The 14,027-nt window shown below is 45.6% G+C and overlaps 1 protein-coding gene across 1 annotated transcript in view; it reads left to right on the top strand.

Moving 5' to 3' along the window:
• The window catches only part of LOC5569927 (midnolin homolog), a 75,947-nt gene extending 62,242 nt beyond the window's left edge, over positions 1–13,705 (top strand). Inside the window, exons 3-5 of the mRNA XM_001658774.2 lie at positions 834–2,402; positions 2,512–3,343; positions 12,066–13,705. Coding sequence (XP_001658824.2) covers positions 834–2,402; positions 2,512–3,342 — 2,400 coding nt within the window. The 3' untranslated portion in view covers position 3,343; positions 12,066–13,705. The remainder of the gene's footprint in view (positions 1–833; positions 2,403–2,511; positions 3,344–12,065) is intronic.
• Positions 13,706–14,027: the final 322 nt, after the last annotated feature.

Below are 14,027 nucleotides of genomic sequence, written 5' to 3'. Positions count from 1 at the left end.
GCCGAGATAATAGGCTCTAATATCCCCTCTCATGATTCAATAACACTTTCGCGCAATCAAAATCCCCTTCTCCATCATCCACCCATTAACCGTTTACAGCAAACCGTGCATGGTCCAAAGAACAAAAAAAACAGAATCAGGTGCGAAATGAAAACTCTCGCTCGATGATGATGATGATCGCTGCCACCCGCAATTCGCAAAACGGCAACAAATCCCAAAAGAAGCAGTAAATCCCCCGTAACGCAGCGATAAGCGGGATCCCGAGACTTACAACCGTACGCACAAACCGTTCCGGAATCCCGAGACGGATCCCGACCAGAAGAAAATCGAAGAACACTAAACAAAATTTACAACAATTTTGTTGCGTTGAATTAACCTTGAAGCACATTCTGTAATAATTTTGTTATAATTATAATATGATTTTATAAAATCTTGTTTTGTATGGTGTGAATTTTATTAGAGTATTGGTTGTCATGTTTAATAACAACTGATGATATAAACTAATAATATGAGGGAAACCCATTCTGTTACAATTTTGTTTCTTCCGTCTGATCGGGATGCGATCGGTCTCGATTTGTTGATCTTGCGCTTCGTTCCGTGAGTTGCAGCGCTACAGCGTGGTGTAACGGAAAGAGTAATAAGCTTCAGAGGCGAAAGGGAATTTGCGACTGAAGAAACTAGCTCAATGTTGCGTTTCTCAGGTGTTCAGGTGGTAACGGAAGAGGTTCTTTTTCACAAGAGTGTCATAAACTAATTGAAGTGTTCCGACGGTTTAGGTGCTAATAAGTTTTTCGAAACGCACTAATTTGGGTTATGTTTAATTTTGCTTTCAGGCACAACGGGCGGAGAACACTGTCATGCAGGCGCTGGAGTCGCTAAATGATAATCAGGTGAACGATTTTCTCAGTGGTAAATCTCCGTTGAACTTGAGCGTTCGATTGGGTGACCACATGATGCTTATTCAGCTGCAGCTTAGTACTTTGAACCCTTCGTCGCAGAGTGGTAGTCGCTCCAAAACTCACAAATCTCGCAGCTTAACTGGAGGAAGCAGCAGCTCTAACGCAGCTGGAACTAGTCTAATACAAGCTTCGTCCTCTAGGAGTAGGACCAGTATCCCAATAGGGTTCCGCAGAGTAGCTGCCGATGGCTCGAGTGGGTCCAGCAACAGAACCATTGTTGAACACGTGACCGAGACACAGACCTTCACAAAGCAGGAACTAGAAAATATCCATAGCATAGTGAAGAATCTTGCCGAAAGTGAAAACCCCACAATGGCCATTGTGCGCCCAAGCGCACCGGAGCCGATGGAGACTGAACCGGAAGTCAGACCTTCGGCATCGGAGTCACCGATCAAATCCCTATCCAATCTGGTCTCTAGTTCGATCAACACTAGTAACATTCCCGTACCGTGCAATAACAACAGCCTTCCAGTGGATCTGCCCTCACCTTGCACGGATCCAATTAGCGCCAATCTCACCTCATGTCTTTGCAAAAGACTGGACAACAACGACAACAACTCTTGCGATACAACCTGCTCCTCGCGTGCTCCAGAACCTCAACCTTCGACGTCCAACGCCAGCTTGCATCGCACCGCACACAATCCCATCACGCGTCACAAATCAAAGGTCCACTCTCTCCGGAAGCACTACAGCTTTGACAGCACTGCCTTGGAGAAGACGGAACTTGAAACAGTACAACCGGTGGCCTCGACGTCTGCTCCCAACTCTCCACAGCGCCCGGATCAAACTCTTGTGCACCATTCACATCATCACCACCACCACCATCAGCACTATCACCAACATCATCATCATCACCATCACCCAAGTCATCAATCTCAACCTCAACCCGGTCCAAGCAACGCCTCGCGAGCCATTAGCACTGACCCGGCAAACGCAGAGAACCCTGCGCTAGCGGAAGCCTCCCGCAATCTAACACAAACCCTCCGGAAACTGTCCAAGCGCGTATTCACCAACAAGGTTAGCGACGCCGCACAGGAACAGGCCCGCAACGTCAGCTCTGGAGCAGTAATCGAGTCGATGAAACACCACGGGAAGGGCATCTACTCCGGTACCTTCTCAGGAACGTTAAATCCCGCCTTGCAGGACAAGTTCGGCCGGCCGAAACGGGATATCTCCACCATCATCCACATCCTCAATGATCTGCTCAGTGCTGCGCCGCAATGCGCCCGGACAGGAACCAAGATCTACTTCGAACCATCGCAATCGTCAAGTTCTGCCTCCACTTCAGCGACCAACCATGTCACAGCTGGAACAAGCTCTAGCACCGGATCTACACCCACCAGCAGTACCAACGGAAGCAACTTGCAAGCCGCAGCCCTGATGGCCCCCAGTACCCTTACCACTCCAGTGGCAACGCCTAGCCCTCGATTGGTTTCCCGTTGCGTAAGTATCGAAAGCTCATGAAAAATTCACCCGGAGGTGTACTTTTCAAGAATCATTAAACCTTAATGCGTTCGACACGCACTAACAAGCTCGTCCCCTCCCTTTCTAGGTCCCGGCGTCGATCCACACCAAAAAGTATCCCAGCAACAGCAACGGTACGACTACCACTGTCGCAAACCTTGGCCCTAGCAGCAGCTGCTGCAGCGGTTGCAAATCCATAGAACCCCAAACCAACGGTGGCGCCACTTCTTCCGCCCTTGCAGCTCGCTGCCTTCACCACGCGCCGAAAGCCACCCCGAAAGTGCTGTGCAAATGTGGCCTCCCACTGACGGCGGCACCCACGGCGTCGTCGTCGTCGTCGTCGGCAGCACCCAGCAGTGCCCCACAACATTGCCCACGCTGCGCCGCCGCCATCAGTGCAGCCGAGCTGGAAAACTCCAAAACCAAATCCAAGCTAGACAATCTCCGCCTGATTATGCAGCAGAAAAAGGAACGCCGCGAAGCACGTAAGCAGAAGTGTGCGCCGTACAGCACCGCGGCAACGTCCACGATGGCCTCCTCACTAGCAGCATCATCATCTCCGTTGTCGGCCATCGGAGTCAGTGGGACGACGACGGCGGCTGCGGCCGCCCTCGTTACCCCACACCACTCCACCTTTTCAGCCACCGCCACCACCGCCGAAGCTCAACCCATTGAAGAGACAATGGATACGACTTCGGCCCTGGCTGCAGGAGAAACTCCAGCGACGGCGGCGGCAGCCGTAGCAGCATCAGAATCCACGGGAGGGAATAGCAACAGCAGCAACAGCAACGCAGCAAATTCGGCCACTGCCACCGCTACGGCAACGACCACCACCACAGCGGCGGCGACGGCGGCTGCGACGTCTTCGGAGGCGGCTCAAAGTCACCAGATCGTCGAAGAGGTTGATACTGTTGCATAAGGTGAGTAGTGTGCGGCAATACATGCGAAACCTGTGGGGTGAGAGAATAGATAAAGAGAAAGAGAGATCAATGAGAGTTTAAAGAAGATGGTGAGAGGAGAGAGAAGTGAATTTTCTCAGCCCTTCATCCAAGAGTATTTTGTGAGTGACTGTTAATAGGCCAGGGGAAGTGGTTCACCCTGAGTGAATTTATGTCAGAGAAAAAGTAGATTTTGTATGAGATTTGACAGAAAAATGAATGACAAGTTCATCCACTTCTCCTGGCCTATTGTTAGCGAAAACAAATGCAGATTCCTATAAGAACAAGTCATTGTGAATGGTCGGTGAACAAGTGTATCGACTAGAGCGCCACCGAGGAATGGGCATTGGAACTAGAACTTCTTTCAGTGTTCCAATTAGGAAACTAAATGCTTCAACAATCTTCATTTCTGTATTCTGAGGAAAATTGTTAATCGTTTGCTTAGACGCTGTTTAGCTTTCCCCGAAAACGACGGGTTACCGTAATTTCGGGTGAAATTGATCATTTTTCACTGTTTTCTTGGTATGCTTTCTAAAATGTTATCAATACCATAGAACTAAATGCAGGAAAACAAGTACGACGGTGAGCCTCATTGGCTCATGTACCGAAATTTTTTAACAAATGTGATGTTAATGCCAAAAATCTGCTCTAAAATTAAAATTCGGGGAATCCCATTTCGGTTACTTACGGTACTTACAGATCTCTTCTAACAGTCTATTGAGGGTTCCACCAGTTTTTTTTATCAAACTTCTTGGAATGGTCCATTTGATGATTCTTGAATCTTTCATTGATGATCTCCTGACGAAAGTTTTGGTAGGTTCTACCCGAGATTGCCAGCAAAATAGTTTCAAAATCCTTGTTAATCTCTTGCCGGAGTTCTTGGTAGACCAAGATAGACCTTAGCAGATTTTTGTGATTATTCTATATGAATCCTAATCTTAATCTTTGGCTTGGTGGTGTTCGTGTAAACATTTTGTTAAACATTTGCCGTTTCCTCGTTCCCACGATCACCAAAAGGTTGTGCACTTGGTCTTGGTTCAGTTAGTTTTCTGTTCATGACGTCTTCTTGTTTCAAGTGGATCCGAAGACGAAACCTGTCGATCATGTTTGCAACACAGCACATCCATCCTCTAGCTTCCGTCACCTTTCGAATACTGGGATTCATCGAAATGATAACAGCACATGATTCATCCTTTGCCGTAACTCATCTCCAAAATTGGTTCTAAGAACAAGACGCTCCTAACCCATGGTGTTTTCCATACTGATCCAGCATAGTCCACGTTTTGTATCCGTAGAAGACTGCCGTTGGAAGCGTATACATGGTACATGTAATGCGGACGTCGACCACAACTTCGTACTGTACGGCTAACGCTGTTATGAGTTGTCAGGAAATATCCAAGATAGACAAGATTCTCATTCGTAACAATGATTCCTAGGAAAGTCCTATTGAGCTATGTTCCGTCTAGCAGCATATACCTGGTCTTCAATGCATTCACGAGTAGCCCAACTGCCTCATGTTTAAGGTAGGTGAACTGATCTGTCACCTTTTCGAGAGTACGATCAAGAATATCTTCTGCGAAGCAAACAAACTGAATGGATCTGTTGGAAATCACTCTTCGACTATTGCGCCTAATTCTTCGCACAAAACCGTCTGGCGCATTCTTGAATAATAGACGCTAAAGTCCATCACTATCGTAGTCCTCGGCGAGCATCAAACGACTATGAGCTTCCCAAAAAAGGCTATTCTTGCTACATGAGCTGAGTATCTTCACCTTTCTTTCTTAGTGCTTGACTAGTTTCAGGATGCTTACCAGTATCCGCAAGAGGCTCTGGAAGTTTAGACACACGCAGTTAGCCGGTTCTACGGTGTTCCTCATGTTACAGTCACCGCAGATCGGATGAATGAAGTTGTACTTACTCTACGAGTATGACTTGCACAGCAAGTTACTTACTTCGGAGTCGTGTAACTTGCTATACGAGACCATGGTACCTTACCTCAGGCAACTTAAAAAATGAGAAGTTATGATTTTTAGTCTAGTGATAGATATATATTCGGCATTGATCTACGTAGTCCCTTCGCGACAATAGTCGCTGCCTCTTTGGAAAATATAAAGCCCTGTACGATGAGCTGAAGTTGAAGTTGATCGTTCCTGAATGTTCCCAGAATGTCGACTGCGGTCGATCTCTCTGATTCTGTTGTCGAATTTGAGACTTGTGCTGATCCAGTCTCGCTTGCCGATCCAGTGAACTTCATCTGAACCAGTGAACTGATCAGACTGGCCAATTGTCGCAGTTCACTAATTCAGTTAACGATACTTGTGTGTCACAGCAGCAAACCAGTGGATTGGCTGCCTCTTCTAAGAAACGAATGCTGCCATCCCTAGTACCTAACTGCTCAGTGATTAGGAAGCAAAATGGGAGAAGGCCGGCATCGTCGAAGGTGGCGTCTGACGACGGAAGACCTTACGGATGGGCTTGCTAATGGAACTTAGTAACTTTCTGAAGAATCTGGATAATTTTAGGGAATGCTTCTGACTTCCAATGGATTTGTCTGGAGACTTCCAGAGTAAATCCTGGGGTGACTTCCATGGGAAGCCTCTGCAGACTGTCAGGGGAAGCCTCTGGAGACCTCCAAACGACGTCATCTGCGAACCCGGCAATCTCAACTCCATTGAACAGTGTCAAGATTAGCACTTCATCGTACATCATATTCCCCAGTGTTGGACAGTATGGATCCCTGTAAAACTCCCGCCGTTACTTTCGTAGACATCCGTTTCCGATTTGCGTAGTAAATCAGTACCCGGTTCTGAAAGTAGTTTTGGAGAACTTTATACAGGGATCGCATTCTGTGTAGGGCTGCGGCGATAGCCTCCCAACTGGCACTGAACGCGTTGTTAACATCTATCTTTATCACTGCGCAGTATCGATTGCCTCTCCTTTTCTGCTTGGACGCTTGCTCCGCGCACACGATGACCGTCCGAATGGCATCCATCGCTGAAGTCTTTTTACGGAATCTGAACTGCCTTTTGGACAATCTATTCTCGCTTTCCGTGCAGATCGTCAGCTTGCCTCCAGTAGTTTACCAAGAGTATCCAGCTAGCATATTGGTCTATACGAAGCAAATTCTCCTAGCGGTTTTCCCGGTTTTGGCAGCAACACCAGCTTCTGTACCTTTCTTCTGTTTGGGAAGCAGCCTTCCGCTAGACACTAGGCTACAGCCTCGACAAGTTCTTTGGCTGCTGCGACTGGTATTCGAATCGTCGCTATTTGCATACCCCCGTACGCTCACCTCAGTCGGATGGACTGCGGTGCTTCTTCCAGGTTGCATTGAGACGTTAGTGCGCCCTCACGTCGTTTTCTGTTCGATCACTGCCTCCTGAGATAAGGCTCTCAAACTTGCCTCGTTGCTCAGCGACTTCGCGAAGAGCTCCCGGCAGGCTGAACTCTTGATTGTTTTATCTTTCTTCAGTTCAAATAGCATATCTCCAACACGTTTTCACCCATCTCCTTCAGATCTGGATCCACTCTCACTCTCCTGAGAATCGCCGCGTAGGTTGTCTTGTCACTTGCCTCAATGATAAGAGCATCGCCCTTGAACCTCTCACGAGTTGACCGTCGCTTTTCTTTCATCTTCGATTCCTTTCTTTTTTCTTCCTCTCCTCACGTGCTGCATTCTTCTCCTTCTAGCTTTTCACGTTGCGCCGTTATCCTGCTCTCTGATGCACTCATTGCCACTTCTCTGCTTTACGGGATCTTCCTGTTCTCCTGGTGTTTTTATAACTTTACTGGTAGGGCCGTACCGAAGTGGACTGAAGGTGCGAAGCGGATAAATTATAAGAGCTTGGTTGAAGAGAACCGTGATCACGGGATAGCTAACAACTGTTTAGGTTGAGGTTTCAGATTAGACTAACTGTCTCATATATTTGAGATTCGTTCGAGCCCTTCGGCTACATGATGAGTTCGTCTTACGAAGCAGAACGTCAAATGACGTTTCGATTGCGCTAGGGGTGCTCAAGTAGGATGTAACAGTGTATCCCTCGTTCTTGTCTCCGAGCAAGTGGTCGGATTGCTCCTAGGCGTCTCCTGTAAAACGGCTGTTACGTTCACCGGGATTGATGCTTTCTCGGCATTCCGCCCCAAATTTGCAATTGCTTCGGTCCGCGTTCTGCGGCAGTAACGGCTGACTTGATGCTCGTGACCAGCTGCTTGATCCTGAGGTGGACATTGTTTTTGGTCTTGACGAATTCCTATCCGTTGTTCTGCGCTGTGACCTGTATACCGTAATCAGGATTTGACTGGCAATTATCGTGGTGTGCCGTTTGGCACTCCAGAGAGCTGATGAACATTAGAAGCGGTACCAAGTCGCTTGTTGAGGGCTACTTGCAGACATGAGGTTTTTTTTTGTAGAGATTCAACAGAGCCCATTGTTGAACTCCTGCTACATCCCAGATAAACCATGCTTGAGCTCCTGGTCAGATGGACCGGAAGCTCGGTCACCTCCCGGAGAAAGTGCTTCAGAGGAAGGTTCTGGAGACTGAAAGGTGAAGAGACTGGAGACTGGACCTCTGGAGGCTTGCAGAGCAAACATCTGAAGACTTCTAGAGCAAGCCTCTGGAGACTGCCAGGGGAAGCCTCTGGAGACTTCCAATGTGAGCCTCTGGAGACCTCCAATGTTAGCCTCTGGCGACTTCCATAGCAAGCCTGTGGAGACTTCCAAAGCAAGCATCTGGAGACTTTCAGAGCAAACCTCTGAAGACATCCAGAGCAAACTACTGAAGATATCTAGAGCAAGCCGCTAGAGACTTCCATAGCAAACCTCTGATGACTGCCGGAGCAAGCCTCTGAAGACATTTACAGCAAGCCTCTGAACACATCCAAAGCAAGCCTCTGAAGACTTCCAGATCAAGCCTCTGAAAGCTTTCAGAGCAAGCCTCTTGAGACTTCGAGAGCAGGCCTCTGAAGACTTCTAAAGCAAACCCTCCAGGGGAAGCCTCTGGAGACATCCAAAGCAAGCCTGTTAAGACATCCAGAGCAAGCCTCTGAAGACTGCCAGAAGAAGCCTCTGGATACTTCCAGAGGAAGCCTCTGGAGACTTCCAGCTGAAGCCTCTGGCGACTTCCAGGGGAAGCCGCTGGAGACTTCCGTGGGTAGACTCTGAAAACGCTTTAAGGGGAAGCCTCTAGCGACACTTCCAGTGGAAGCCTCTGGAGACTGCCAGAGGAAGCCGCTGGAGACGCTTCTACGAGAAGCTTCTGGAAACACTTCTACACGAAGCTTTTGGAGACGCTTCCAGGGGAAAGCCTCTGTAGACGTCATGGGGAAGCCTCTGGAAACTTCAAGGAGTAGCCTCTGGAGACTTCCAGAGGAATCCTCTCGAGAATTCTAGGGAATGCCTCTGCAAACATATTTCCAGAGGAAAGCCTCTGGAAATTTCCAGGGGAAAGCCTCTGGAGACTTCCAAAGCAAGCATCTGGAGACTTTCAGAGCAAACCTCTGAAGACATCCAGAGCTAACTGCTGAAGATATCTAGAGCAAGCCGCTAGAGACTTCCATAGCAAACCTCTGATGACTGCCGGAGCAAGCCTCTGAAGACATTTACAGCAAGCCTCTGAACACATCCAAAGCAAGCCTCTGAAGACTTCCAGATCAAGCCTCTGAAAGCTTTCAGAGCAAGCCTCTTGAGACTTCGAGAGCAGGCCTCTGAAGACTTCTAAAGCAAACCCTCCAGGGGAAGCCTCTGGAGACATCCAAAGCAAGTCTCTGGAGACATCAAGAGCAAGTCTCAGAAGACATCAGGAGCAAGTCTCTGGAGACATCCAAAGCAAGCCTGTTAAGACATCCAGAGCAAGCCTCTGAAGACTGCCAGAGGAAGCCTCTGGAGACTTCCAGCTGAAGCCTCTGGCGACTTCCAGGGGAAGCCGCTGGAGACTTCCGTGGGTAGACTCTGAAAACGCTTTAAGGGGAAGCCTCTAGCGACACTTCCAGTGGAAGCCTCTGGAGACTGCCAGAGGAAGCCGCTGGAGACGCTTCTACGAGAAGCTTCTGGAGACGCTTCCAGGGGAAAGCCTCTGGAGACGTCATGGGGAAGCCTCTGGAAACTTCAAGGAGTAGCCTCTGGAGACTTCCAGAGGAATCCTCTCGAGAATTCTAGGGAATGCTTTTGCAAACATATTTCCAGAGGAAAGCCTCTGGAAACTTCCAGGGGAAAGCCTATGGAGACTGCAAGTGGAGCCTTCAGGGGAATCCTCTGGAGAATTCTAGAAAACACCTCTACATACAGATTTCCAGGGGATTCCTGTGGAGACTTCCAGGGGAAAGTCTCTGCAGACTTCCAGGGAAAAGCCTTTGAAAACTACCAGGGGGGGAGCCTCTAAAGACTTCCAGGGAAAAGTAATTACAGAATTCCAGGGGAAAGTTTCTGCAAATTTCCAGGAAAAACCTATGGAGACTTCAAGGGGAAAGCCTCTGCAGACTGCAGGAAATGTCTCTGAAGACTTCCAGAGAAAGCCTCTGGAGACTTCCGAGCAAAGCCTTTGAAGACTTCCAGGGGAAGCCTCCAAAAGACTTACAAAGGTAGCATCTGCAGACTACCATGGGAAGCCTCTGGAGACTGCCAGAAGAAGCTTAAACAGACTTCCAGGAGAAAGCCTGTGCAGACAGACTTCCAGAGGAAGCCTCTGGGAACTTCCAGAGGAAGCCTCTGGAAACTTCCAGGGGAAGCCTCCAGAAGACTTCCTGGGAAGCCTCTGTAGAATTTCATGGGAAGCCTCTAAATACTTGCAGGAGAAGCCTTGTAATAGAACGTGGAGGTTATGCACTTGTGACTTTGGGATGGAACTGGATGGTCATCGAACTAAGAGACGACGCGACTCCTTTGGGGTTCTAACTAGGAATAATTCCATTAATTCTTATTCAGACCTACATGCTATTCGCTACATCAGCATAAATGCGTTCATCGCCCGGGTGGCGTGTCGCCTTTATGCTGATGTGTTGTTTACTTTAATTTGCGCTTATGGATAAGTCCAATGCGTATACAGGGCCGCATCCACCACAGCCTCCAGAAGACTAATAGGGAAGCCTCCAGAAGATTCTAGGGAAGCCTCTGCAAGACTTCCAGGGGAAGCCTCTGGAGACTTCCAGAGTTAGCCTCTGGAGCCACTTAGGAAAAGCCTCTGTAGACGTACAGGGGAAGCCTCTGGACACGTCCAGGGGAAGCCTATGGAGACTCCCAGAGCAAACTTCTAGAGACTTCCAGGGGAAGCCTCTGAAGACTTCCAGGGGGAAGCCTCTGGAGATTCCAGAGTAAGCCTTTTGGAGCCTCTGGAAACATCTAGGGGAAGCCTCTGGAGACTTCCAGAGCAAGCCTATGGGGGAAGGGTAGCGTCTGAAGGCTTCCAAGGGAAGCCTCTGGAGACTTCCAGTGGAAACTTCTGAAGACTGCCAGAAGAATGCTTCTGTAGATATCCAGGAGAATGCTTCTGCAGACTTCCAGTAGAAGGCTTCTGTCAATTTCCAGGATGCTTCTGTAGACTTTAAGGAGAATGTATCTGCAGACCTACAGGAGAATGCTTTTACAGACTTCCAGGAGTATGCATCTGCAGACTTACAGGAGAATGCTTTTGCAGACTTCCAGGAAAACGTTTCTGCAGACTTCCAAAAGAATGCTTTTACGGACTTCCAGGAGAATGCATCTGCAGACTTCCAGAAGAGTACTTCCAAGAGAATGCTTTTATGGACTTCCAGGAGAATGCTTTTGCACACTTTCAAGAGAATGCTTTTGCAGATTTCCAGGAGAATGCTTCTGCAGACCGTAAGGAGCATGCAGATTTTCAGGAGAATGCTTCTGCAGACTTCTAAACGAAAGCTTCTTTTGACTTTAAGGAAAATGTGCAGACTTTCAAGAGAATGCGTCTGTGGACTTCTAGGAAAATACTTTTGCAGACTTCCAGGAGAATGTTCCTTCACACTTCCAGTGAAATGCTTCTGCAGACTTTCAGGAGAATATTCTGTAGACTTTTAGGAGAATGCTTCTGCAGGAATACATTTTGAAGGTGTAATTTTACATTATGTTCATAGTAATTTTCTATGAAGGTCTGTGGAGTATGGAGTCCTCTGTGAAGCAATCTGAGAAAACTTGTAGACCACAGTGAAAATCACTTCACAGACAATTTTAGATATATCTTTGATATTTCTATGGAGGCCTTTGTAGACTCCTTTTTGCATATTGAAGGTCTTTGTGAAGACCACTTTCGAGTCTTCTATAAAGGCCTTTGTGAAAACCATTGTGAAGCATTCTTTAAAGATATTAGGAAAGTTGAAGTGGAGGTCTGTGTAATGTTTAACAACCAATAGATCACTTATTACTCTTGTAAGTAATGAAAGTTCATGTTTCTGGTCATCTGACAGTCGAGGATCTTGAGAGAAATTTTGTGTATTTTTTACGCTCAAAAATCATACTGAACGATTAAGTCGATATTAAGGCTTGGCAAAAAGCTAATAAACTGCTCAACAATCAGAAAGTAGGAGAAGATAACTGATTACGTTAAAAGAGTTGTAGAGGCCTTTATATTGTTTCTACAAAGACAATTCTTTCGAAGAATCTATTGTCCATCGAGTAGCGATACTCCAATTTTATTTTTGTTCTTAGTGTGACATAGGTTTTACATTTTTCTTAACATTTTTTTTTTTTAAATTTTCTTTTCAGAAAATCTACGGAGGGATACTTTCAGGAGCAGCAAGCTTAATCAACCGCAACACAGCCCCGAAGAATTCAACTTTACCTTCAGTCTAATAGGGATTGCAGTAACGTTGGCGTAGAACCCGTTCTAGTAGAGGATGAAATCATTTTGTACAAAAACGAATAGTCAAGACTAAGCAAAATATTAACACTTAATAAATAACAAAGTACTAACAGCATAACTAAATTTCTTAGGTAAAAGATGATACACTTCTAGCAGATAGAGCTAACCTCCTGTAAGCATTGATGAATTATCCACTTAAAATAACCGCAAAACGGTTAGATGCGAATCTAAACACCCTGAAGAAATTAAAATTGAGAAAATTTATCGCAAAACAACGGTAGACGCAGAACGATGATCTCCAATTTGAATGAAAGTTCCGCTACCGATTAGCCAATCATACATTGCGATTGATAAATCGTCTTAGACCAGGTCGATAAAAAAATCCAAGCTGTAGTAAGTATTGATAACTGCGAGGAAAAGTAGCAAATTCTACCTATATCTTTAAGGCAATCACTAAAAAAAAGAATATAACACAAGACACTCTTTAAGCAACAATGGCTTCTGGTTTCCAAAACTATCTCCATTAATAGTAACACTAACTCGGTGCAATACCGGATTTATTGAAACGAAAAAAAAATCCTGCTTCTCCTAGAACTGCAAGCGACAAAAAAAAATTAAAACTCATTCCTGTACTATGAGCAAGTATTTGTAGCGAAGAGAGCGAGAGGCCCCTTCATGCGTACTATTAGCAGCTTAGTGAATCGAATTTAATCAATTCTAAATCTAGATTTTGCTTCCTTGGCCGCGCGTACTTTTTTCTTACGTTTTGTTTTCACTCTGTTCACACGATGTTTGTTTTGTTTTCTATTTTTGCTCTAATTCTGTTCTGCTTAGTTTAATTACCTTATCTACTGCGGATGAACCGACGAAAACAGTATAATGTGTTCTTTTAATAAAAAAAATCTATTGTCTTCTTTCCCTCGAGAGTTTGGCGAGTCGACCTCAAAGGTTCCGAACGGGATTGGGTTTTATTACAATCATTTAGGATTACATTTAATAAAAAAAAAAACAACAAATTGAGCGATTGTGCGTGGTTATTGTTGGTGTTAGAATCGAGAGATATGTTTTTTTGATTTGCCTTACTATGTTTATTAAGTTGAGATGAGAAAAATAATAAAAAAAAGTTAGTTGTAGCGTGAATATTATAAAACACAGTGATTGTGTTTCGTAGTTGTAAGCTGAGCGATGTTCCGAAGCAAGTAGCATTCGTACATTTGAACCAATTGATTTAACGGAAGGGAGTGGTACATCTTTCAAAGACAAACCTAGCAAATATATATTCAAAGAATAAACAAACAAAATTAAATAAATGAGTAAAGAAATCACGTCAAGCGGACATGCAAACTAAAAGCTATGGGTGAGCGTCATTTGAAAATGTCATGCCCCTGGAACACAATGGTGTAGCGTAATGAAACGGTATGAAGTTAATAATCAATAAAGTAAACAAATAAATCGGATGGCTAAAGAACAAATCAACGTGTAATAACTAAGAAGAGTAAATCTTAAACGGAAACAATAAAGAATTACTGCAATCTACGGCAAATCATGTGTGTAGTTATTTGGCGATGACATGATCACAAGAAAGACTGAAATCAAGCTTCCCTATTAGGGTGGCCTACAACACAGGGTAACAAAAATTACACTGATAGGCAAAATAAAGTGCCCACCTCACCAGTTTCCGAATTTCTCTCATTGATTTGGTTCAAATTAAAGTTAACACACTTAAATATTTTTTGATATTTTATTTTTGATGTTCTTTTAAAGTTGCACTTACGAAATTTTGATAAAAAAAAGAGTTTTACTTAAAGAAAAAGAAAATCATTTTGTATTGAAAAAAACAGTGCCCACTTCCTTCTTGACCCCAG

The sequence above is a fragment of the Aedes aegypti genome, chromosome 1 (assembly GCF_002204515.2).
Source record: "Aedes aegypti strain LVP_AGWG chromosome 1, AaegL5.0 Primary Assembly, whole genome shotgun sequence".
NCBI classification, from domain to species: domain Eukaryota; kingdom Metazoa; phylum Arthropoda; class Insecta; order Diptera; family Culicidae; genus Aedes; species Aedes aegypti.
This window is presented reverse-complemented; position numbering and strand designations above follow the sequence as displayed.